This window comes from Mobula hypostoma, chromosome 10, assembly GCF_963921235.1.
Source record: "Mobula hypostoma chromosome 10, sMobHyp1.1, whole genome shotgun sequence".
Taxonomy (NCBI): Eukaryota; Metazoa; Chordata; class Chondrichthyes; order Myliobatiformes; family Myliobatidae; genus Mobula; species Mobula hypostoma.
In genome coordinates this window covers 120,824,401-120,851,161 of record NC_086106.1, presented here as the reverse complement: position 1 = coordinate 120,851,161, position 26,761 = coordinate 120,824,401, and the positions used below count along the sequence as shown (strand labels likewise).

At 41.5% G+C, this 26,761-nt stretch overlaps 1 protein-coding gene across 4 annotated transcripts in view; it reads left to right on the top strand.

The window, feature by feature from the left end:
* si:zfos-2326c3.2 (mitogen-activated protein kinase kinase kinase kinase 4) overlaps positions 1-26,761 on the top strand; it is a 349,204-nt gene that overhangs the window by 73,876 nt on the left and 248,567 nt on the right. For all 4 annotated transcript variants that reach the window (XM_063061134.1, XM_063061135.1, XM_063061138.1 and 1 more), the window contains exon 3: positions 4,283-4,339. In XM_063061134.1, coding sequence (XP_062917204.1) covers positions 4,283-4,339 — 57 coding nt within the window. The remainder of the gene's footprint in view (positions 1-4,282; positions 4,340-26,761) is intronic.

The window sequence follows — 26,761 nt, the reverse complement described above, 5'->3', positions numbered from 1 at the left end:
TTTAACGAGTTCTTTTGGGTTTCTTTGTTTTAGGGCTGCCTATAAAGAGACAAATCTCAATTTTGTATATTGTATACGTAATTTGATAATAAATGTACTTTGAACTAATAAGCTATAAACTTCAACCTTCACCATAATCAAAGTGTACATGTCCTCATGTATTGCTCATTGAACCAGGATTCCCTGCATTATGATGTGAAGCAGAGCTATGAGATTGCTGATCACAGTGGGGTGCAGTTAAAGATTTGATCAACTTTATTTGTCACATGTACATCCAAAAATACAGTGAAAAGCATTGTTTCCATCAACGAGCAACAAAGTTCAAAGTAAATTTTATTATCAAAGTTACATATATGTCACCATAAACAACTCTGAGATTTATTTTCTTGTGGGCATACTCTGCAAAAAATCTATAGAATGGTAACTATAACAGAATCGATGAATGATTGCCAAACTAGGGCATTCAACCTGAGTGCAGAAGACAACAAACTGTGCAAGCACAAAGAAAAGAAACAATAGCAATAAATAAATAAGTAAAAAATATTGAGAACATGAGATGAAGAGGCCTTGAAAGTGAAGCCATTGGTTGCGGGAACATTTCAATGATAGGGCAAGTGAAATTGAGTAAAGTTACCGCCTTTGTCCAAGAGCCTGATGGTTGAAGGGTAGTAGTATGTGTTCCTAAACATGGTGGTGCAAGTCCCTGATGATGGATGCTGCTTTCCAGCGACAGCATTTCATGTACATGTGCTCAATGTTTATGAGGGCTTTACCTGTGATGGACTGGATCGTACAGTCCTGCCTTCGGGTTTTGGCCCAAAACATCGACTGTACTTTTTTCCATAGATGCTGCCTTGCCTGCTGAGGTCCTCCAGCATTTTGTCTGTGTTGCTTGGATTTCCAGCGTCTGCAGATTTTCTCTCATTTGAGCCGTATTCAGTACTTCCTGTAGAATCTTCCATTCAAGGGCATGGCTGTTTCCATACCAGGCCGCGACGTAGCCAGTCCAAGTTGTGCTGGGGGCAGCCCACAAGCATTGCCATGCATCCAGAGCCAAAGTAGCATGCCTATAATTTACTAACCCTAACCTGTACATCTCTGGGATGCAGCAGGAAAACAGAACACCTAGAGGAAGGCTGAGTGGTTATGGGGAGAACGTACAATCTCCTTACAGACTGTGGCAGGAATTGAACTTGGATTGCTGCTGTTGTAAAGCGTTGTGCTGGCCTCTACACAACTGGCCTGCCCATTCTGCTGCTGTTGATAATACATAGTGCCTCATGAATGCCTAGGTATCGGCTGCTGCATGTATTCTGATTCAATGCCACTGAACGTCATTGTAACACTTCAGAAATTAATGGTGAATGGCTTCCGTGTTTAACTTCACAAGACCACAAATTTATTGCAAGATATTGCAGTGTAAGGATTGGTTACCATTCTTCCTGCATTATAGAAGTAACCACATGTCAAATTTGCTTACCTGTTTGCATAGCACTTTTGATTTGTTTGAAGGCGATGATAAAGGCACTAAATAATAAATTCAAGGCTTTTCCATCATTGATCACAAAGAAGTATTTTCCATTATTCTACTTATTATACAGTAGACTTAAGTTGAATGTCCTGCAAAAATAAGTCTGTGTGCAGATCACAATTGAAGGAAAGGAGTACTTACAATCAACCTGTAGTAGCGAGAGCTTATTGGCTTTAAGTTTATTCCAGTTGGATTTCACATGATAAAAAAAACATGTTGTTGGACTTTAAATAGAAACATACTCATTTAAAGGCTGTAGTTTAGGAAGTCTATGTATTTTAAGCTTCCCCTCAGAATTCTTATTTCCTCTTAATGTTATCTGCATATAAAAAAATGTAATCACTTGCTTTCGAAAACTTGGCAGCTCTTCAGTAGATTTCTGGCACTTGACAGTGCAGTCTTCTGGACTTGTGGACCAATGTGTTTCCTGAGACAGAGTGTGGCTCAGGAATTCCTGGAGGTGGGCATGTCACAGGGAGTGCTATCAGAATGGATCTCTTTCCTCGTCCTTTGGACTCAGTTACTGTTGTACTGCAAATTGCTGAAGTTGATAAAGGTGCAAGAAGGCATCTGGGACCTTGGTTAATGTTAAGACCAAAGTAGGGAGGGGAAGGGAACAACAACTCAGACCATGACAGGCCTGTGTCAGACATTTTCATGCCTTACAAGGCGCAGATTGACAGGTCTCATTAATCACAGGGATGCATCAATGGAAATGGGGTAAACAGAAAGGAAATTCACTCAGTGGCCACTGAACACCTGTTCGTTATTGCAAATACATACCTAAGCAGCCAATAATGTGGCAGCAACTCGATGCGTAAAAGCATGCTGACATGGTCAATAGGTTCAGTTGTTGTTCGGACCAAACATCAGAATGGGAAAGAAATTTGATTTAAGTTACTTTGATCATGGAATGATAGTTGATTATCTCAGAAACTGTTGATCTCCTGTGATTTTCATGGACAACAATTTCTAGAGTTTAGGAAGGATGGTGCAAAAAACAAAAAGCATCCAGTGAGCAGCAGTTCTGTGGGCAACAACGCCTTGTTAATGAGAGAGGTCAGAGGAGAATGGCCAGATTGGTTCAAACTACAGGAAGGTGGCATAGCTAGAATAACCAGAACATGTCGAAGCTATATATAAATATATATATATATTATAATTCATAGATTTTTATTATTATGTATTCTACTGTATTGCTGCCACAAAACAACAAATTTCATGACATAGGCCACTATAGTAAACCTGATTCAGATTCTCACTCTGAATTGTTGTATTATTGTCACAAGCACCAAGGTAGAATGACGAACTTTGTTTTGTATGCCAATCCAAACAGATCATTTCATCACATCAGTGCATTGAGATAATTCAGGGGAAAAATAATAGCAGAATTCAGAATATAGTGTTACTGATAATGTACAGGGAGGGCAGGAGTGCAAGGGCATGGTAGACTGACTGCCACACAAGCCCAAAGCAAGATCAATCCACCCCCATGCTTAACAGTTGGAGAGGCGTTCTTTTCATGGAATTCTGCACCCCTTTTTCTCCAAATATACCTTTGCTCATTGCAGCCAAAAAGTTCCATTCAAAAGTTTCAAAGGAACATCTGAACAAGCCTGATGCATTTTGGAAACAAGTCCTGTGGACTGATGAAATTAAAATAGAACTTTCTGGCTGCAATGAGCAAAGGTATTTTTGGAGAAAAAGGGATGCAGGATTTCATGAAAAAAACCCTGACTGTTAAGCACAGGGGTGGATTGATCATGCTTTGGGCTTGTGTTGCAGCCAGTGGCATGGGGAACATTTACTGGTAGAGGGAAGAACGAATTCAATTAAATACCAGCAAATTCTGGAAGTAAACATCACACCGTCCGTAAAAAAGCCAAAGATGAAAAGAGGATGGCTTCTACAACAGGATAATGATCCTAAACACACCTCAAAATCCACAATGGACTACCTCAAGAGGCCCAAGCTGAAGGTTTTGCCATGGCCCTCACAGTCCCCTGACCTAAACATCATTGAGAATCTGTGGATAGACCTCAAAAGAGCAATGCATGCAAGACGGCCCAAGAATCTCACAGAACTAGAAGCCTTTTGCGAGGAAGAATGGGCGAAAATCCCCCAAACAAGAATTGAAAGACTCTTAACTGGCTACAAAAAGCGTTTACAAACTGTGATACTTGCCAAAGGGGGTGTTACTAAGTGCTGCCATGCAGGGTGCCTGAACTTTTGCTTTGGGCCCTTTTCCTTTTTTGTTATTTTGAAACTGTAAAAGATGGAAATAAAAAAAGTTTTCTTGCATAAAATATTAAAGAAATGTGTCATCTTTAACTTTATGCCTTTTGGAAATCAGTTCATCTTTTACTCATTTAGCTATTCACAGCAACAGAAATTTTGACCGGGGGTGCCCAAACTTTTGCATGCCACTGTAATCTCTTCAAGTACAATCACATTGCAATATTCAACATCTTAAGTTATTCCAACCCACGATCTTCATAGCTTCAAAGAAATTGCAATTTAATATTATCCCTTTTAAATGGAAAAATTGCCTCTACCTAGACACCTAATCACATTAAAGATAATGGAGAATCATATTTTACCAAAATTTATATAATTTTATTTGCCCATATTACATCAGAAATTGCACTTCAAAAGTATTTATTTGAAATGCTAAGATTGGATGAATATTCATATCAATAAGATCCACTGAAATTCTTCCAATGAACAGTCTTTCCTTTGCTTTCATTACAGGGGCGTCATGTGAAGACAGGACAGCTAGCAGCCATTAAGGTCATGGATGTCACAGAGGTAAGCTTGTAATTTTTAATGAGGCTGTCGGTTGATAAATTTTCATATTGAATATATTTAAAACCCATAGAGATTCATTTGATTTCTTGTGTGTTGTGTAATTGGATAAATAACAGTTACTTCCCAAAATGACCTGCAATTAATATTGCTCCCTTTGCATTCATATTTCATAAATCTTGCCCAAAATGCTCCAAGCTAATTTGAGGTGAGGGAAGACATAGTAAAAAAAAATCATCTGCTTTGCTTCAAACTTCAGTGAACAGTCTGTCTTGAAGCAATGATTAAGTTCACTTGTTATTGAAAAGCAAATTGCAACATTGCTTCACATCAGAGGGTCATCATTTTAATTCTAAAAAAATTGTTTTCTTTATTTTGCATTATTGCTAGTCACTTTGCCTATAAAAATGATCTGTTCAGCTATTCTTGTAGTAACTACTAACAAATAGTATCGAAGACTTAAATCAAAAGTTGGGATTTGGTTTATGATGGAAGTTGGAGGCTTGATGTCTGTGAGTCCACGAGTCATCTGGAAGCTGAAGGCCCAGAGATGGCCTGACATGCTATTGGAGGCTTGTCAGTGTGTATGAATGGCTGGTTCTGTGGGAGAGAGGAAAGGGGCTTGTTTTGCTGTTGTTTTGTTGTTGTTCTGTTGTTGTTGCTTGTGTGGTTTTGCTGAACACGGTGCGCATGCTGTGTTAATGCCAGAATGTGTGGCAACACTTGCAGGCTACTCCTCCCCCCAACCCCCCAGCACATCCTTAGGTTGTGTTGGTTGTTAATGCAAAGTATGCATTTCACTATTTGTTTAGATGTACATGTGATAAATAAATGATTCTGAACCTTCCACATTTTTCTAATTTACATCACCTGATAGAGGGATTAAACAGAAATAATAAACACAAGAGATGCTGGAAATCCAGAGAATCACGCACAAAAACTTGAAGGAACTCAGCAGGTTAGGCAGCATCCATGGAAAGGAATAAACATTTTGGACAAAGACCTTTCATCAGGAAAGGGTCTTGGCCTGAAACATCAACTGTTTATTCCTCTCCATTGATGCTGCCTAGCCCCTGAGTTCTTTTTGTGTGTGCTGGCCAGAAATAACCCTTGAATCCACTCTTCTACAATCTCAATGTTGCCACCACAATCCGTTATGTCCAGAGCATGCCCTTGAGATCAGCATATGCAGCTCACAAGTCTTGAGTCCCAGGCATTGCGAAGGCAAAATGGACTAATTTCCCCTTCAATGTAGTAAATTAAAATGGTAAGCTGTTTTATTATTGTTAGAAGTACCAAGATGTAGTGAAAAACTTTATTCTGTATGTTATCCGTACAGATTACATTATTACATCAATGCATTGAGGTAGTCTGTCTGTCTAGATATCATATCCGATGCGGACTTTGGTGACCATGGTTTTCCATATAGATCCATCCTTTGTTTTTTGGATGATTTCCATTTCCTCGATGTGTAGCCACCTGGCTATGCTTTTGATGTACATAAGCCGAGGTCTTCCTCTCGATTTACTCCCCTCAATCTTGCCAGAGAGTATGAGTTTTTCTAGTTCATTTTTCCGCATGATGTGTCCTAGGAATCTGAGTTGTCTTTCTTTTATTGTTGGTATGAGTGATCGAACTGCTTGAGCTCTTCTGAGAACTTCTTCATTTGATGTGTGTGTGGTCCATGATACTTTTAACCTTCTCCCGTAGAACCATAATTCAGCTGCTTCTAGTCTCTTTTCCATTGCTGGAGAAATGGTCCAGCATTCACTTCCATAAGTCAGGATAGAATAAATTTAGTATTGAGGTAGTACAAGGAAAATTCTATATTACATTATTTTCTATTCTACTATCTCAGTGCACTGAAACAATCAGATACTTTGCATGCAGAATATAGAATGAGATGTTACAATTAAAGGGAAAGTGCATTGCAAGCAGTCAGTGAGGTGCAAGTCCATAACAAGTTTGATTGTGAGGTCAAGAGACCATTTCGTTATGCTAGAGGACCATTCAGTAGTCTTATCACGGGGGAGAGAAGCTGTCAACCAATGCTTGTAATTTCAAGGTCTAAGTAAATTTATTATCAAAATATGTATACTATATATCACCATATACTATGTTGAGATTAATTTCATACAGCAATTCGAGGATCCAATTGTACAAGTTGAGTTTTACAGGGGAAAAAATTCACAATAGAATTTATGAGAATTATACATAAGCAAAGATCGACAAAAAATCAATGTGCAAAAGACGTACTACACAAAAATAAATTCAACGTTCAAAATAAATTTATTATCAAAATACATAAAAGTCACTATACAATCTTGAAATTCATACTCAATAAATCTAACAAACTGTGCAAATCTAAAAAGAAATAGTAAAATGAATAAATAAGCAATAAATATAGAGAATATGACATGACAAGTTCTTGAACATGAGTCCATAGGTTGTGGCAACATTACAGTGATGGGGCAAGTGAAGTTGAGTGAAGTTAACCCCTCTGATTTAGGAGTCTGATGGTTGACAGGTAATTCCTGTTCCTGAACCCGGTGATATGAGTCCTGAGGCTCCTGTACCTTCTTCCTAATGGCATAAATGTAATGTGAGTAGAGCAGGGGGCTAATCACACAACCTTATGGTGCGTCTGTGCCGGTGGAGATTCTGGAGGAGAGTTTGATGGCAATCAGAACTGACTGAGGTCTGCAAGTGAGGAATTCAAGGATCCAGTTGTAAAAGGAGGTATTGAGGCCAAGGTCTTGAAGCTTATCGATTAGTTTTGAGAGGGTAATAGTACTGAATGCTGGGCTGTAGTCGATAAAGTGCATCCTAATGTATGCATCTTTGCTGTCCAGCTGTTCGAGGGTTGAGTGAAGAGCTAATGAACTGGCATCTGCTGTGGACCTGTTGTGCCAGTAGGCAAATTGGAGCTTCTCAGGCAAGAGTTGATACGTTTCATCACCACCCTCTCAAAACACTTCATCACAGTGGATGTAAGTGTCACTGGATGATGGTCATTGTGGCAGCTTACCAGGTTCCGCTTAGCTTTCGATATAATTGAAGCCTGCTTAAAGCAAGTGGGTGCCTCAGACTGCTGAAGCGAGAGGTTAAAGCCCTCAGTGAACACTCCAGCCAGTTGATCAGCACAGATCTTCGATACACGGCCATGTACCCCATTTGGGCTGGATGTTTTCCACGGGTTCACCCTCCTGAAACTGAAATCACAGGATCATCGGGAGCTGTGGAAGATTGTGATGATTCCTCCATGTTTTGATGGTCAAGGGGGGGGCCTAAAAGGTATTGAGCTCATCTGGAAGCGAAGCTCTGTTGTCACCCATGTTGCTTGATTTCACTTTGTAAGTGGTGATAACATTTAAACCTTGCTGCAGCTGTTGAGCATCCTTTGTTGATTCGACTTCTGTCTGGATTTGCTACTTTGCCCTTGAAATGACCTGCCTGAGGTTGTACCTGGGTCTCTTGTAATGTTTTTGGTCACCACACGTGAATACCACTGTTCTTGCCCTCAGCAGATTCTGGTCCTCGGGTTTCATCCAGAGCTTCTGGCTGTGAAAGTCCCTAAATGATTTTGTGGGGACCCACTCAGTTCCGAGATGCTCAGCTGCACGGTGATGAAAACACTCCAGTCACAGAAAACACCAAACAGTGGATCATTACATAACTGACAACAAATTTTTATCCTTCTTCAGTTTTACTGCCTGAGTTATTATGGAACTGTTTTGTTGAAAATAAGTGCAGGCTCCTTAGAAAATAATGTTCTCTTTAAATCACTAACAGGCGAGTAAATAGTGACAAGAAGGAATGCTGTTAACTGCTGGATTATTTCAGATTCAATTGCCACAGATGAAAGTAAAAATGATAAGAGATTTTGCCCTAAGTGGTTAGATAGAGTACAATATGGGGAATTTCTTGTGCATCTAATAGACATAGAAGATGATGGCAGCTACCATCAGGATGGAGGTGCTGGAGCCTTAGGTCACAAACCATCATGTTCAGAAACAGTTATTACCCCTCAATAACTGGGCTTTTGTGTACATACATCTACTAATGCCTCTGGACACATCTTCAGTGATGTTCCTGGAATCACTGGGTTTTTCGGGTCTTTCAGCATCATACACGCTCCTCCAGGTGACCCAGCCGGGGCTGATCAGACCCCAGCTTGTGTCCAGATGGCTAGCTACTTATGACTCCATGGCTCCTCTCTTTTGAGCCACAGCCATCTTGAGGCCTCTCTGCCGCATCGGTGGTACTGCGGATGGCTCTGCTCTTCCTCTCTTTCTCGATGCCCAAATTGCTGAAGGCTCTAACTAAAGAATGGGCTGCAAATCCCCTACATCCAACCTCCACTGGGAGACACCTTGCTCTCCATCCAGCCTGCTGACAGTTGCTGACCAGTCCTGCGTACTTGGAGAGCTTCCTTTCAAAGGCCTTTTCCAAGCGATCTTCCCATGGGACTGTCAGCTCCAGCAGCACCACTTGCTTAGTAGACTCAGAAACTAGGACAATGTCTGGTCGCAGGGTGGTGGCTGCGATATGGCTGGGGAATTTCAGCTGCCGTTCGAGGTCCAGCAACAGCTGCCAGTCCCTTGCAGAGGTCAGGATGCCTGCAGATGTCCTTTTGGCGGGTATTGGCTGCTCCCCAGCTCTGACAAAGGCAATGGTCTGCTTGGAGGGTCGGGACCGTTTCGCCCACTCAACTCCTGCGCTGACGGCTTCAGCGATGGTCTTCGGGACCTGATCATGCCTCCGTCAGTACCGTCCCTCACCAAGTGCCCTTGTACAGTGTGACAACTTCACTCACCTAAACAATGAATTGATTCCACAACCTATGGACTCGATTTCAAAGGTACTACAGCTTCTGTTCTCAATATTATTTATCACTTATTGATCTATTATTATTATTTTGCTTTTCTTTTTGTATTTGTACAATATGTCTTCATTTGCACATTGGTTGTTTGTCCATCTTTGTGTGTAGTTTTTCACTGATTCTATTGTGTTTCTTTGTACTGTATACACTGTGAATGACCCACAAGGAAATGAATGTCAGGGTTGTATTTGATAATAAACTTTCTTTTGACTTCTGACTTTTTTTAGAGGTGGTTTAACCATACAAGTTGCTGACCCATGGTCAATAATCTGTATTGAAGTATTTTGTTTTTCACTAAGTAGGATTAGGGGTGCATCACAAAATGGTAATGTTACCATTGGCTGTAGTTATAGTGTCATCAATCATTTAACTGTGTTAATGTTCAGCAGGCCAGTAGTTTGGTTACTTAAACAGTCTAATCCTTGCCATCAATCAATGTTACCTGTCAACTGAAGAAAAGGTAATTACCTGGTGGCAGTAGAATGATCACTTGCTGCCATGGTGTCTTGGTGATGGACGGACAGTCCTACCTATTAAAGATGTACATACTTTAACCTCAGAAGCCCATAAAATGTATGAGCAGAATTAGACCATTTGGCCCATCGAATCTGCTCCACCATTCCATCATGGCTAATTTATCATCCCTCTCAACCCCATTCTTCTCCCTGTAACCTTTGACACCCTGACTAATTGAAAACGTATCAACACCTGCTTTAAATAAACTTCAAAGCCAGGACCAGAAGGCTACAGGACAGCTTCTTTCTACAAGCCATTAGACTTATAAATTCTCATGTCTGTGCATTGTGACAGAATCGTAACACAAAGATTTTTACTGCCTCACATTGTGGGATGGATGTAAGATTTAAATAAATTCAAAATCAAATTCGAAGTAAATTTATTATCAAAGTACATATACGTCACCATATACAGCCCTGAGATATGTTTTCTTGTGGGCATACTCAATAAATCTATGGAATAATAACCATGAAGAATCAATGAAAGACCGCACTAACTTGGGCGTTCAAACAGTGTGCAAACAACAACAAACTGAGCAAATACAGAAAGAAAGAAATAATAATAATAAATAAATAAGCAATAAATACTGAGAACACGAGATGAAGATGATAGTGAGTGGATAGGTTGTAGGAGCATTTCAGTGATGGGGCAAGTGAAGTTACCCCCTTTGGTTCAAGAGCCTAATGGTTTAGGAGTAACAAGAGTTCCTGAATCTGATGGTGTAAGTCCCAAGGGTCTTGTACCTTCTTCCTGATGGCAGCAGTGAGAAGACGCCATGTCCTGGGTGATGATGGTTGCTGCTTTCCTGTGACACCATTCCATGCTCAGTGGTGGTGTGCTCAATGTACACAATGACTTGGCTTCCACAGCGGTCTGTTGCAATGAGTTCCACAGATTCACCACCCTCTGGCTAAAGAAATTTAAAGATGTCATGTGAGCATGTTGGTAGCTGGAGTCAACCAGCAGAAATCCCTCTTTTCTCAGCTCTGCCCAGAATATACTTACAGATGAAAGTGACTCATAGTGACTGGTGCAGCAGACTGTTCCTGCTGTGTCACATCATTTCCTCTTGACAACAGGCACATTGCAATGCACATTGCTCCTGTCACTTACATTGCATCCTTCCCCTCCTTCTCAGGAAACGAGGGTCTGGGACATTTTCCTCTCTCTCTCTCTCTCTCTCTCTCTCTCTCTCTCTCTCTCTCTCTGGTAAATACTGGTGCAATTCTACACTGCGGTCATAGAAAGCATCCGCACATGAGGCCACTCTCAGGTTGGAGGAGCAACACCTCATATCCCATTTGAGTAGCTCCCAACCTGATAGCATGAACTTCAATTTCTCTAATTTCTAGTAATTTCTCCCATCTCCCCCTTCACACTTTTTTCTATTCCACATTCTGGCCCCCTTCTTACCCCTTCTCTTCTCCTCACCTGCCTAACACTTCCCTCTGGTGCTCCATCTCCTTCCCTCACTCCCATCGTCCACTCTCCTCTCCTATAAGATTCCTTCTTCTTCAGTCGTTTATCTTTTCCACCTATCACCTCCCAGCTTTTCATTTCATACTGACTCCCCCACCCACCCCCCTACCCTCACCTGGCTTCACCTCTCACCTTCCAACATACAGTCCTTCCCCTGCCCTTACCTTCTTATTCTGGCCTCAACCCCCATCCTTTCCTGTCCTGTCCTGATGAAGGGTCACGGCTGATATATTGAATTTTTATTCCTCTCCATAGGTGCTGCCTGACCTCCAGCGTTTTGTGTGTGTAACTCAGTCATTACTGTCTGATTTGGTGCGGCATCTTCTCACACTGTAGTAAACTGTTGGGTCAACAGAAAAGGACATTGGCTGCATTCTGCCATCTCTGCAGGACTTTCATGTGTCCAGGGCAATGAAGTGGGCAGGAAAATCATTGTGGGCATAACCCACCCAACAAACCGCCTTTTCCAAAAGCTCCCTTCTGGAAAGAACTACAGGATATTAATATAAAAACTTCACGCCATCTTAAAAGTTTCTTCCCCCAGGCAGTTAATCTGATCAACCCTCCACCCCCAACCCCCTCTATCAATTACCTAAGTCACTGCATTGCATTATAAACACTTTAAACTGCTATTTACTTTGTAAATACATGCTGATATTTATGTATTTATATTTTATTCTATATTTGTACTTTAACCTTTCAGTTCATATTTTATATAATTCTTTATTCTTTATAGTTGTTGAACGTTGTTTTTTGTTGCAAGTCGCACCCTGACCAATACACCACACTAATTTCCTAATACATGTAAATGAACATGGTGGATAAGGTTGGTCCTTGGATCAAAAAGTTGATCTTACCAGCAAAAAAAAATCATAAAGCCACCCACGGTACTTGAAGCACCTGTTTTTGAAAGTGGTACAGACACTTGCAAGCCCAGCATCCATCCCCAACTGCTTGTGAGCATTCAACTCGACAAAAATGTGGGCTGAGCGAGATACTTGTTTAATGTCTCGTTGCTTCTTGTCTCTCAGCTGTGGGAAGGCAAGATCAGTTCTCATGCAGATCAAATTGATCTATGGCAAGTACTGACTTGCCAGTGACCCCTTCGGCAATGTACAAGTGGCAATATTTTTAAACAAGTTTGCAAGGCTTTGGCATGACATCTAAAACTTTGACAAACTTCTCTAGATGTGTGGAAGAGAGTATATTGACTGGTTGTATCACAGCCTAGTATGGAAACACCAATGCCATGAGCAGGAAATGCTACAAAAAGTAGTGGATACAGCCCAGTCCATCACAGGTAAAGTGCTCCCCACCATTGAGCACATCTGCATGGAGCATCCTCCCAGTAAATCAGCATCTATCATCCGGGCATGCTCTCTTTTCACTGCTGCTATCAAAAGGACGTTACAAGAGTCTCAGAACACACACCACCAAGTTCAGGAACAACTACCACCCCTCAGCCATCAGGGTCTTGAACCAAAGGGTTTAACTTCACTCAAATTTACTTGCCTCATCACTGAACTGTTCCCACAACCTATGGACTCACTCTCAAGAATATTCATCTCATGTTCTCGAAATTTATTGCTTATTATTATTTATTATTATTATTTCTTGTTTTTTTTTCTTTTTGTATTTGCAGTTTGTTGTCTTTTGCACACTGGTTGTCCACCCTGTTGGTGTGGTCTTTCATTGATTCTATTATGGTTTTTGGATTTATTAAGTATACCCACAAGAAAATGGGTTGTATCTGGTGACATATATGTACTTTGGTAATAAATTTTCTTTGAAATTGAACCTATTTTAACTTGCTCTCAATTTATTTTAACTTTCAAATACTCACTTGGCTTTACCACTGCTTTGCACCCTCAAACCTCCAAAGTATCACCAGGGCTGCCGTCCAGTTGCTCCTCTTTCCAGGTCGGTGAATGAGAGTACCTGGTTGTACTCTGTTGCTGCATTCACTGTCAAACTCCACTGTACTGTACCTGTATTCTCCACCAGATGCAACACTTTCAGTAGGTGTGCCTTTTCTTGTGTCTTCATGCCCTTGCTCACTTTTCCAAGGTGGACACAGTGCAGGAACTCAAGTGTTAACTCCGATATGTTACCATTTGGCTAGTGCCAGAGAGAAGGCAAGGGAACACTAAAGTATGTGGTGAATACATTAAATTCACATTCACCACCCTCTGATTCAAAAAATTCCTCCTCATTTCTGTTCTAAAGGAATGTCCTTCTTGTATGAAGCTTCCCCACTACGGGAATCATCTTCTCCACTTACACACTATCTTGGCCTTTCTGTATTCAGTAGAATTAAAGTAGATCCCCTCTTATTCTTCTAAACTCCAGTGAGTACAGGCACAGCGCCATCAAACACTCCTCATACATTAGATTTTTATTCCCAGGATCATTCTCGTAACCCTGATCAGGAACCTCTCCAGTGCCAGTACATCTTTCCTAGATGTAGAACTTCTCCAAATGAGCATGACCAATGAATAAATTCTAAAAACTGACATACAAAATTGTGAAGAGTTAAGACTGGAGTCCCAGAGGTTTTGACATTCCTGTGTACAAATGACAAAACCTATTGCAGGTGGCAGCTAAGCCTTATGCTACAGGCTGACTGTCACATTCATTGTGATAGATAAGATGTGACCACCATGACAAAACCAAAGGTTGTAAGGTAATCATTTAACTCCTCCTCGTGCAGGAAACAAGTGGAAGTGCTGGGTTCTGTTCGTGTCTGGCTGTAACTAAAACTCTGGCTGGAGCAGGCTGTGCACCTGCTCATTAATGCAAATATCTAATCAGCCAATCATGTGGCAGCAACTCAATGCACAAAAGCATGCAGACACGGTCAAGAGGTTCTTTTGTTGTTCAGACCAAACATCAGAATGGGGAAGAAATGGGATCTAAGTGACTTTGACCATGGAATGATTGTTGGTGCCAGACTGTGTGACTTGAGTATCTCAGAAACTGTTGAGCTCCTGGGATTTTCATATACACAACTCTGTATATATAAAAAAATTATTCAGCAACTCTGTTGGTATAGAGCCATGGTGTAATAAAGCACAGAACTAGTACCTTCAATCCAACTGGTCCATCCTCAGATATGTTGGTTGTTAATGCAAATGACACATTTCACTAAGTTTCAATGTACATGTGATAAATAAATCTGAATCTGATGAGGCCTTGGCCAGGTCAGCTCTGACTGTTATTGAATGCCAAGGAGGGATTCAAGGTTTCAAGTCTTCTACTCCCATTGTGTTCATCAACTTTACTCCCTTCTTTCCATATCCTTTCTTTGCTGCATTCTTTATTTTTATTTTTATTTTTATTTTTATTTACAAACATGGAATAAGCCCTTCTGGCCCTTCAGGCTACGCTGACAGGTAACCCAATTTTTTAATTCTAGCCTAATCATGGGACAAAATTAAAAAATTGGGTTACCTGGCAGTGTAGCCTGAAGGGCTAGAAGGGCTTACTCCACGTTTGTAAATAAAAATAAAAATTCTAGCCTAATTATAGGACAGTGCGGGCACATGGCCAAGTGGTTAAGGCATTGGACTAGCGACCTGAAGGTCGTGAGTTCGAGCCCCAGCCGAGGGAACGTGTTGTGTCCTAGAGCAAGGCACTGAATCACACATTGCTCTGCGATGACACTGGTGCCAAGTTGTATGGGTCCTAATGCCCTTCCCTTGGACAACATTGGTGTCATGGAGAGGGGAGACTTGCAGCATGGGCAACTGCTGGTCTTCCATACAACCTTGCCCAAGCCTGTGCCCTGCAGAGTGAAGACTTTCCAGGTACAGATCCATGGTCTCGCAAGACTAACGGATGCCTTTATTAATCATAGGACAACTTACAATGACCAATTAGCCTATCAACCAGTACGATTTTGGACTGTGGGTGGAAACCAGAGCACCCGGAGGAAACCCACGCACTCATGGGGAGAATGTACAGAATCCTTGCAGGCAGCAGCAGGAATTGAACCCAGGTCACTGGAACTGTAAGGCATTGTGCTAACCACTACACTACCGTGCTGCCTTAACTTTGTAATTGGAAAGGATCAGTTGTTTATATCAAAGAATGAGACAATAAAGTGTGGAATTACTGACTGCAAGTAGTCTCAGCCAGCTATTACAACTCGTACAAAATCAGCACTGATTTTGGCTTCAGGGAACCTGGATTAGATTGCTCTAAAAGACACAGCTACAATCTTGCACTCAATGTCAGTAAAACCAAGGAATTGATTGTGGACCTCAGAACGGGAAGTCGAGGAAACGCACACCAGTTCTCATTGAGGGATCAGAAGGGGAAAGGGTGAACAGTTTCAAGTTCGTGGGTGGCAACATCTCTGAGGCTCTATCTTGGCCCAACATATTGATGCCGCTACAAAGAAGGCATAACAGTGGCTATATCTTATTAGGAGTTTCAGGAGAACTGGCATGTCACCAAAGTCGCTCACAAATTTCTAAATATATACCATGCGGAGCATTTAATTGGTTGCATCACTGTCCAGTATGAGGGGCACAGGATTGGGAAAAGCTGCAGGAAGTTGTAAACTCAGCCAGCTGCATCATGGGCACTAGCCTTACCCGCATTGAGGGTAGCTTCAAAAAGGCAGCATCCATCGTTAAGGACCCTCATCACCCAAGACGTGCCCTCTTCTCATTGCTACCATCACAGAAGAGGTACAGGAATCTGAAGAGACATGAATCCGTTTCTTCTCCTCTGCTGTCAAATTTCTGAATGGACAATGAATCCATCAACACTTACTACGGAATTTTTACCCCTCTCTTTTTGCACTATTGATTTAATTTTCTTTTTATATATACCTATTGTAATTTATAGGTTTTATTATTTAAGAATGCAATGTACTGCTGCCTCAAAACAACAAATTTCATGATGTATGCCGGTGATATGAAACCTGATTCTGATTCTAACCAGAAGGGAGCCACTGCTAAAGACTGGTGCAACATGTAAAATTGAGCAGAGCCTTCAGTACTCAATTATTCATTAATTATGTTTATTCTTTCAAGTAATCAACTCATTACAGCCTGTGAGAACTCTTGCGTGTTTATAGAAGAGAAATTGCTGGTCAGATTATAGGATCAGACTCTTGGACTATATTTTTTCGTATGACTGCATTTTACTGATATCTTATGTGCTATATGTGGCTTGTACTGTATATGACTGTTGGTACAGTGTTTTGTACCTTGACCCATGAGTAACACTGTTTCATTTGACTGTATTCACAGGTATTCATGTATGGTTGAGTGACAATTAAACTTCAGAGTTCAAAGTAAAATTTATTATCAGAGTACATACATGTTACCACATACAACCCTGAGACTCATTCTCTGCGGGCATACTTAGCAATTCTATACTACAGTAACTGTAGAAAACATAGAAGAACATAGAAAACCTACAGCACAATACAGGCCCTTCGGCCCACAAAGTTGTGCCAAACATTTCGGTACATTGGCCTTTATAAATCAAAGTATTGAGTATAGGAGTTGGAATGTTATGGTGAGGTTGTATAAGGCATTGATGAAGCCGAATTTGGAGTATTGTGTGCAGTTTTGGTCACCAAATTACAGGAAGGATATTAATAAGGTTGAAAGGGTGCAGAGAAGGTTTACAAGGATGTTGCCAGGACTTGAGAAACTGAGTTACAGAGAAAGGTTAAATAGGTTAGGACTTTATTCCCTGGAGCGTAGAAGAATGAGGGGAGATTTGATAGAGGTATATAAAATTATGATGGGTCTATATAGAGAAAATGCAAGCAGGTTTCTTTTCCACTGACGCTAGGGAAGAGAAAAACAAACAGAGAACATGAGTTAAGGGTGAAGGGAGAAATGTTTAAAGGGAACATGGGGGGGGACTTACTCACACAGAGAGTGGTGGGAGTGTGGGATGAGCTGCCAGATGAAGTGGTAAATGCAGGCTCACTTTTAACATTTAAGAAAAACTTGGCAGGTACATGGATGAGAGGTGTATGGAGGGATATGGTCCAGGTGCAGGTCAGTGGGACTAGGCAGAAAAATGGTTCGGCACAGCCAAGAAGGGCCAAAAGGCCTGTTTCTGTGCTGTATTGTTCTATGGTTCTATGGAACGTGTCCCTACCTTAGAAATTACTAGGCTTATCCATAGCCCTTTATTTTTCTAAGCTCCATGTACCTATCCAAAAGTCTCTTAAAAGACCCTATCGTATCCGCCTCCACCACCGTTGCCAGCAGCCCATTCCACGCACTCACCGCTCTCTGCATAAAAAAACTTTCCCCTGACATCTCTTCTGTACCTACTCCCCCGCACCTTAAACCTGTGTCCTCTTTTTCAGACCTGGGAAAAAGCCTTTGACTATCCACACGATCAATGCCTCTCATCATCTTATACACCTCTATCAGGTCACCTCTCATCCACTGTCGCTCCAAGGAGAAAAGGCTGAGTTCACTCAACCTCTTTTCATAAGGCATGCTCCCCAATCCAGGCAACATCCTTGTAAATCTCCTCTGCACCCTTTCTATGGTTTCCACATCCTTCCTGTAGTGAGGTGACCAGAACTGAGCACAGTAGGATCTGTAAACTATAAACAAGCTGTGCAAATGCAGATGGTAAATAAATAGCAATAAACAACGAGCATGAAATAACAAGATAAATGACTCTTTAAATGAGTGTCGTTATCTCCTTTTGTTCAAGAGCCTGATGGTTGAGGGGTGTTAAACTGTTCTTGAACCTGTTGGTACATGTCCATGGCAGCAGCTGAACTTGAACTTAACCTAGCTTGGAGTACTGTGAGTAGTTTTGAGTCCTCTATCCAAGAAAAGATGAGCTGGTATTGAAGAGGGTCTAGAGCAGGTTCACGAAAATAATCCCGGGAATTAAAGTGTTAACATATGAGTGTTCGATCGCTCTGGGGCCATACTCACTGGAGTTTTGAAAAATGAGCGCGGATCTCATTGAAACCTAACAAATTGTCCTCGTGCAGGATGCCCTAAAGGTTAATTTGCGGATTGAGTCAGTGGTGAGGAAGGCAAATGCAATATTAGCATTCATTTAGAGAGGACTTGAATGTATAAAAACAAGAATGCAATGCTAAGGTTTATAAGGCACTGGTGAGGCCTCACTTGGGGTATTGTGAACAGTTTTGGGCCCTTATCTAAGAAAAGATGTGCTGACATTGGAGAGGGTTCAGAGGAGGTTCACGAGAATGACTTTGGGAATGAAAGACTTATCGTATGAAGAGCAATTGATGGCTCTGGTCTTCTACTCACTGGAATTCAGAAGAATGAGAGGGGATCCCATTGAAACGTATTGAATGTTGAAAGGCCTGTGGATGTGTAGAGGATGTTTCCTATGGTAGGTGAGTCTAGGACCAGAAAGCACAGCCTCAGAGTAGAGGGATGTCCATTTAGAAAGGAGATGAGAAGAAATTTTGTTAGCCAGATGGTGGTGAATCGGTGGAATTCATTGCCACAGGTGGCAGTGGAGACCAGGTCACTAAGGGTATTGAAGGTGGAGGTTAATAGGTTCTTGATTAATCGGGGTGTGAAAGGATATGGGGAGAAGACAAGAGAATGACATTGAGAGGAAAATAGATCAGCCATGATGAAATGACAGAGGAAACTCAATGGGCTGAATGGCCTAATTCTGCTACAATGTCCTATGGTCAAGTATTGAAAGAGCTGGATAGAGTGGATGCTTCCTACCATTGGGAAGTCCAGAAACAGAGGGCACAGCTTCAGAATAGAAAGGAGTCACTTTAGAACAGAGATGAGGAGGAACTTTTTTAGCCAGAGGATAGTGATTCTGTGGAATTCATTGCAACAGATGGCTGCAGAGGCCAAGTCATAGTCAAGTCATAGTTGGTATAGGTAAAGCGAGGTTGATAGGTTCCTGATTAAGCAGTACATCAAAGGTTACGGGAGAAGGCAGGAGAATGGGGTTAAGAAGGGTAATAAATCATATATGATGGCAGAGGAGGCTTGATGGACCGAATGGCCAAATTCTTCTTCAACGTCTTATGGTCTTCTGGCCTTTTTGTAACAGAGAGAACATGTAGGCTCTGCATAGACAGCATTGAAGGTCAGGATCAAAATTTAAATGCCAGGCCAAATCGGAGGCAAGAGCCAATTTCTTGCTTTGTGGCTACTGTAATGATATCATGTGCAATGATGTGCCAGTACATGATTGGAGAGCACTGAGCATGTGCAGGATTTGTCAGAATGTTTCCGCAAGTGGCGGGGTTAAGCCAGGTTTCTTTATTACTGTAAATAAAAGTTCTCTAATTCTTCCAGAATATGATTCTTTACTGTTAACCCATGGTACGTTTAAACAGAAGTAACATAACATGGTGTCAGAAGTGGCTCTGGAAGAATAATACGCGAGAATCGAGAATCGAAGATAATCGACAAAAAGAAGAAAAAAGTTTGAATGGTAATCAGTAAAATGGAAGGTTTACAACCCCCACCAAAGTTACAGCTGATTGGCAATGTAGCTGAGAATTGGAGGATATTCAAGCAACAGTTTGAAATATATTTATCAGCGATCAAAGCTGATAGAAAAGCGGACAAAACCAAAGTTGTAATTCTGCTCCATGTGATCGGAAATGACGCAGTGGAGGTATACGATAGTTTTGTCTTTGAAGATGGAGATAATTTCAATTTAAAGTCGATAATGGACAGATTTGAAGTATTTTGTATACCTAAGCGTAATTTAACATATGAGCGATATAAATTCTTCACACGTGCGCAGAGAGCTACTGAAACAATTGATTAGTATGTGACTGAGTTAAGAAAGTGTAGCAGAACGTGCGAGTTTGGATTGCTCATAGACTCTCTCATTAAAGATAGACTGGTTTGTGGCATTCAAGATAATGCACTGAGAGAAAGGCTGTTGAGAGCAAGTTTTAAATTTTGAAAAAGCTTTCACGCTCTGCAAAGCTTCTGAGACCAGAATGTCACAGGCTGAGGAGCTTTTTGTTGAAAACTGTAATGTAAACGCTTTAAAAAAGCACGAATATATCAAGAAATATAATAATATGTTGACAACACCGATGGAGAGCAAGACGGCATTTGAAAGAAAAAAGTCATCTGATCGCTGTGCGCGGGAACATCGCCCAAATCAGTGTTTTGCATATGGCAAACTTTGCTACAACTGCGCTAAGATTAATCATTTTTTGCACTGTTGGGAAGTAGAAAGAAGGAAAATGAAATGAAAAAAGTACATGCAGTGATTGAAGATGACCATGAGGAATTTTATATAGATGCTATTTTATATAGACCTATTTTCTATGTTTCTATGCGCTTTATGAAAATGCTGACATGGAGAGAATAAAAGCAGTAGCTGCAGTTTCTGAGATGACCAAACAGGAGGCAATTGATGATGTGAAAAAGCAATGGCAGGAGGAGGTTGCTTCAATGCAAGCGATAATGAAAGAGACACTGAGAGAATATAAGATTCAGTCCAGTCACCGTCTAGAGCAAGAACGCTCACAGTGGACACAGTATAAGGAAGAAGTAAAAGCACAAGTAACAGAATTGAGAAGTTTTATTGAAATGACAATGATTCAGCATAAAAAAGCGATTACACAGTTAATGAATGAATTAGATGAAGAAAAGAAAACATAGAAAATAGGTGCAGGAGTAGGCCATTCGGCCCTTCGAGCCTGCACTGCCATTTATTATGATCATGGCTGATCATCCAACTCAGAACCCTGCACCAGCCTTCCCTCCATACCCCCTGACCCCCGTAGCCACAAGGGCCATATAGAAGATTCTTATTTAATTACGAATGGAAGTGGAAGGATTTAAGAAAGATACAGTCCAAACAGAAGCAGGGAAGCAGATTGCTGAGGAGGATAGCATGAACTGCTTACCTGAAATTCCACATTCTAACCAGGAGCCATGTGAGAGTATACCAAAAAGTTTAGTTGAAATACATAAAGAAAAGCTTAAAGCGGAAAAGAAGAAGAAAAAGAAGCCGAAGAAGAGTCATGGCTCAGATAGCGAAGAGCCAACTTCAGAGATTCAGTTAGCTGATATAGATTTGTTTATTGGTTAGTGTTGTTATTTATTTTTTTTTCTTTTTAAGGAAGGGAAGATGTGGTGATATCACGTGCAATGATGTGCCAGTACATGATTGGAGAGCACTGAGCATGCGCGGGGTTTGTCAGAATGTTTCAACACGTGGCGGGGTTAAGACATGCTTCTTTATTATTGTAAATAAAAGTTCTCTAATTCTTCCAGAATATGATTCTTTACTGTTAACCCATGGTACATTTAAACAGAAGTAACATAACACCTACCTGTGAGCAAGCAAATCTTAAGGTTGAATAATTTACATCTTCTTTAATAATAAATGTACTTGAACCTGGGTCACTGGAGCTGCACCACTGTGTTACCCTGTGCCGTTGTTCTGAAGGAGTGTCTGTCTTGCGCAGCACTGCCTTGCTGGTGACCACTGTAATAACAAAGAAAGCACGACAAACCTTCTTAGAAGTTTGTGAAGATTCGGCATGACGTCTAAAATTTTGATTAAAATTTTATAGATGTGTGTTCAAGAGTATACTGACTGGTTGCAACACCAATCAAAGGACCCGGTTGAAACCTGATGGGCAATCAGAGGTCTAAGTTAAAGCCTGCAAGTCGATTGGTGGTCCAGAACGAAGCCTGAAGGTCAGTCAGAGATTCAGGTCTTAGCCGAAGTTTGACTGGAAGTCCAGAACTCTGAAGCCTGATGGCAGGCGCCGATCGACATATCTCTGTGAATCCACTGGGGGATGCCTGGGCTCAGTGTTTGCAAATCGACAAGTTCACTGGGGAAGGATGTGGAAGCATTGGAAAGGGTACGGAGGAGATTTACCAGGATGCTGCCTGGTTTAGAGAGTATGCATTATGATCAGAGATTAAGGGAGCTAGGGCTTTACTCTTTGGAGAGAAGGAGGATGAGGGGAGACATGATAAAGGTATTCAAGATATTAAGAGGAATAGATAAAGTTTATTAAGAGGAATAGATAAAGTTTATAGCCAGTGCCTCTTCCCCAGAACACTACTGCTCAATACAAGAGGACATGGCTTTAAGGTAAGGGGTGGGAAGTTCAAGGGGGATATTAGAGGAAGGTTTTTTACTCAGAGTGGTTGGTGCGTGGAATGCACTGCCTGAGTCAGTGGTGGAGGCAGATACACTAGTGAAGTTTAAGAGACTACTAGACAGGTATATGGAGGAATTTAAGGTGGGGGCTGAAATGGGAGGCAGGGTTTGAGGGTCGGCACAACATTGTGGGCCGAAGGGCCTGTACTGTGCTGTACTATTCTATGTTCAATGAAGTGTGGGCTCAGTGTCTGCAAATCCACAAATCCACTGGAGCCCTGAGCCCAGAGCCAGAAAAACGGCCTGCCTGGTGCTAGAGGACTGCAAACATTTTTGTGTAAGTGGGAAGGAGGGAAGAATGAGACTTGTTTCACTGTAGTTGCTTTGTTGCTTTGTATGTCCTGTTTTGCCATGTTCTGTGTTCTGAGGAGCACTGTGGGCATGTCATGTTGGCACCAGAATGTGTGGCAACACTTGCAGACTGCCCCCAGCACATCCTTAGGTTGTGTTGCTTGTTACCACAAACAGCACCTTTCACTGTATGTTTCAAAGTTCTTTGTGATAGATAAATCTGAATCTGAATTTTATGATAGGAACTGATCTAAGTTATTTAGCCCCCTCTTTCAGTGTCCATGTTCAAGGAACAGTGTACCTTTAAGACCTAAATATATCATATCATGAGACTTCCTGTCCCATGATCCTCTCGTATCCCCTTTTGCCTATCACCTGTCCAGCTCTTGGCTCTATCCCTCCTCCTCCTGTCTTCTCCTATCATTTTGGATCTCCCCCTCCCCCTCCAACTTTCAAATCCCTTCCTCACTCTTCCTTCAGTTAGTCCTGACGAAGGGTCTCGGCCTGAAACGTCGACTGCACCTCTTCCTACAGATGCTGCCTGGCCTGCTGCATTCACCAGCAACTTTGATGTGTGTTGCTTGAATTTCCAGCATCTGCAGAATTCCTGTTGTTATAGTTCACTGCTGTTCACTTTGAGAATCGGTGTTTTTGTTAAGGGAGATCCTGTTTCTTGTTGAAGGAGTAAGTGATGATACTTGTAGTAACAAAAATGAAAACCACAGACACTCCATACATGATTGATGATCTGTTTGCTGATTTTATCTATCCCCGTCATTCCAGTATACCATTCGTTCATTTGTATGACCTGGGCAGTCATGGTCTATCCATGACCGCGATTGTTCTTGGCACATTTTTCTACACAAGTGGTTTGCCATTGCCTTCCTCTGAGCAGTGCCTCTACAAGACAGGTGACCCCAGCAATTAGCAAAACTCTTCAGAGATTGTCTGCCTGGTGTCAGTGGTCACATAACCAGGACTTGTGATATTCAGCAGCTGCTCTTACACCTTCCACTACCTGCTCTCACGACTTCACGTGACCCTGAGTGGGTGGGAGAGTGTGGCTAAGCAGGTGCTACACCTCAGCCTAGGGTGACCAGCAGGTTAGTGGAGGGAAGGAACACCTTACACCTCCTTTTGTAGAGATGTGTTTCTGCTCCACCACCATTACTTAGCAGAAATTTGATAATCTCACACTTGATGTCATAATTGAGATAACATCAACCATTTCTTGTTGAAGGACATTTATACTCCTGTTGCAGAAAGAAACACTTTTATGTTTTTCTATAAAATAGCATGACATTAATTTTTTTTTTAGATTACGAATCCGAGTCCAAAACATCCCAAACAAAAGGAGAAGTTTCCATTGGTCCTGCCAACTTCATTAAACATCCTGAAAACCCTACTAAACCCCTTTAAATTCATGTTCACCATGGAATACAACCGAGTTTACACAAAAAAAATATTATGACAGCTAGTTTATGTAACCACTTCTTGTTCTCAAACTTTCAGAGCCCTGGTAATTACTGATGGAATAAAACTGAACTTTGAAAGTCCCTGAAAACTGAAAAAAAGCTATAGAATTTCCCTGAAAGTTTTCGTGCTCTTTAGCTGTCAGTTTTAAATCTCATTACAATTTCTGCAGGGATATTGTTAAAATAATCAATTTTTAAAAAAGTTTTTCAATTTTGTCGGCTCTGTTGTTTAGGATAATTTAATTTGATGTGTTAAAGAAGTTATGGCAATCTGGGTGCCATGGTGGTGTAACAATCAGAACCACACTATTGCAGCTTAGGGTGTTCCAGAGTTCAATTTTAGCACCTAATTTAAGAACTTTGTACTTCTTCCTCAAGAGTTGCCTGGTTTTCCTCCAGGAGCTCTGGTTTCCTCCCACTGTCCAAAGATGTACCGGTTGTTAAGTTAGTTGGTCATTGTAAATGGTCCTGTGATTAGGGAAGGGTTAAATAGGTGGTTGTTGGGCAGGAACTGCCTATTCTGCAGTGCATCTCTAAATAAATAACAAAAATCTCAGTAGATTCAAGATTGTTTATTGTCATTCTTCAGCACATGAGTGTAAAGGAGGGAGAAGATGACGCGACACAGCACGCGCGGCCTCTCTGGTGAAATGATATCGTATTTGTAAGTAGGATGCCGTGCACAATTCTGATTTGATGGAGACAGTCGTGAGAAGCACAGAGGAACATCTGGAGAAACTTCTGAAATGCCCGGTTCGCTGCCGCTGCTACTGTGCGATCGAGAATCTCCGGAGGTGAAGGCCCTGAGTTGGACTGTGGTCGGGTGCTTCCAGGATGCTGCATCGGCAAGTTTGCAGCGCTGGAAGCTCATGGCAGGGAGAGTTTTTTCCCTTCTACCATCTGCATGAGATGTTGGGACTTTCAAGAGACTTCAAGACTTTTTTTTTTACCGTGCCCATGGTCTGTTCTTCTTTGAAATTACGGTATTGCTTGCACTGTTGTAACTATATGTTATAATTATGTGGTCTTTGTCAGTTTTTCAGTCTTGGTCAGTCTTGTGTTTCTGTGATATCACACCGGAGGAACATTGTATCATTTCTTAATGCATGCATTACTAAATGACAATAAAAGAGGACTGTGTGTTTTCATAATCTAAATCTAATCTAAAGGAGATTAAAATGATTGTTGCGCAGTATGAGTTATGTCATGAATCTTTATCAGTGAATATAAGAATGGATGTTTACTCCTCTCTCCGTGGCACTGAGGCTATGACTCTAATCCAACTACTACATGCTTTGTGTCTGCGATCTTCGCGTCGGCTTGCCCTGCTAAATGATGAACTTGAGACTAAGGCTTTGGGCCTGCTCTGTCTGCTCCAGAGTGCTGTTGCTTGCTTCTAGTGTTTGCATGAATCGTGTATGTTTTGTTTTTACTTTCACTGTACATTGGCTGTTCTTTTTTTAATTGTTTTTTTCCAGGGTTTTGCTTTCTGATTGCCTGTAAGCAGACAACTCTCATGATGACGATGATGATGATGACGTCGACTCAGGCCTGAGAGGCCAGCGTCGGGCATTTTCATGCCTTACAAGGCGCGGGACGAGAGACTGAGTGGGGCGCCTCTCCTCACACAGACATTTCACAGTACGGTATTTTCTTTATTTTACGAGGTCGAGTTGTGATCTCAACACTCAACCCAGATGGAAAGCGTATTTGGGAATGGCCCGACTGGATTCAAACCCAGGAACCTCCATTCCAGAGTCCAGCGCTGATGTTACTGCACTACCAGCCGACCAGCCGATTATCATCATCATCATCGTCATCATCATCGTACATTGGCTTTTTTTTATTGTTTTTTTTTTCCGGGGTTTTGCTTTCTGGCTGCCTGTAAGCAGACAGCTCTCAAGGTTGTATAATTTATACATATTTTGATACTTTGAATCTTTGAATCTGAATACAATATGGCTTTTACTTGAGCAATACTATGTGATTGTCTTAGGACCAAACAGGGTCAATGAGATCAATATAATACGTTTCTCATCTGTGAATGGTTAATTGGAAGCACAGAGGAATGATTCCTTACTCACATTATATTTAAGAATGCACATTTTGATTCAGAGGAGACTTGGATCTTATATAATATATTGATCACACCTTTTCTCAGATACGATCATGGCAATCAATAGCCTGTAACTTTCCTCTTGGAGTAGAGCTGTACAGCCTTGCATCTTTGCAGTGTGAACTGAAGTCGCTAAAGTCCAGGATGGCTGTGGCATGATGTGCACAGGCCAAATCATGGCGTTTGGCCTGGGCATAAGAGCGGGCAACGAGGCATTGTTTGGGCCATTTCTGGAGCGGACTTGGAGGCAATTCAATGTGGCTGACCCGAGGCGAAGCGAGCAGAGATGATGCAGGGTTGGGGCAGCAGGGTCTGAGCCTGGACCCTGAAGCAAGGACAGAATCGAGGTTTGATTGATTTAAGTCCTGGGCCACATTGGAAATATTGGGTACGGGTTGAATCATGGCGGCAAGTCACGGGCCCAAGAGCAGATTGAAGTGGCTGAGTGTGGATCCAAGAGCGAGGGACAACCTGAGCTTTGAATGATTTATGCGCCGAGCCAGATTGAAAAT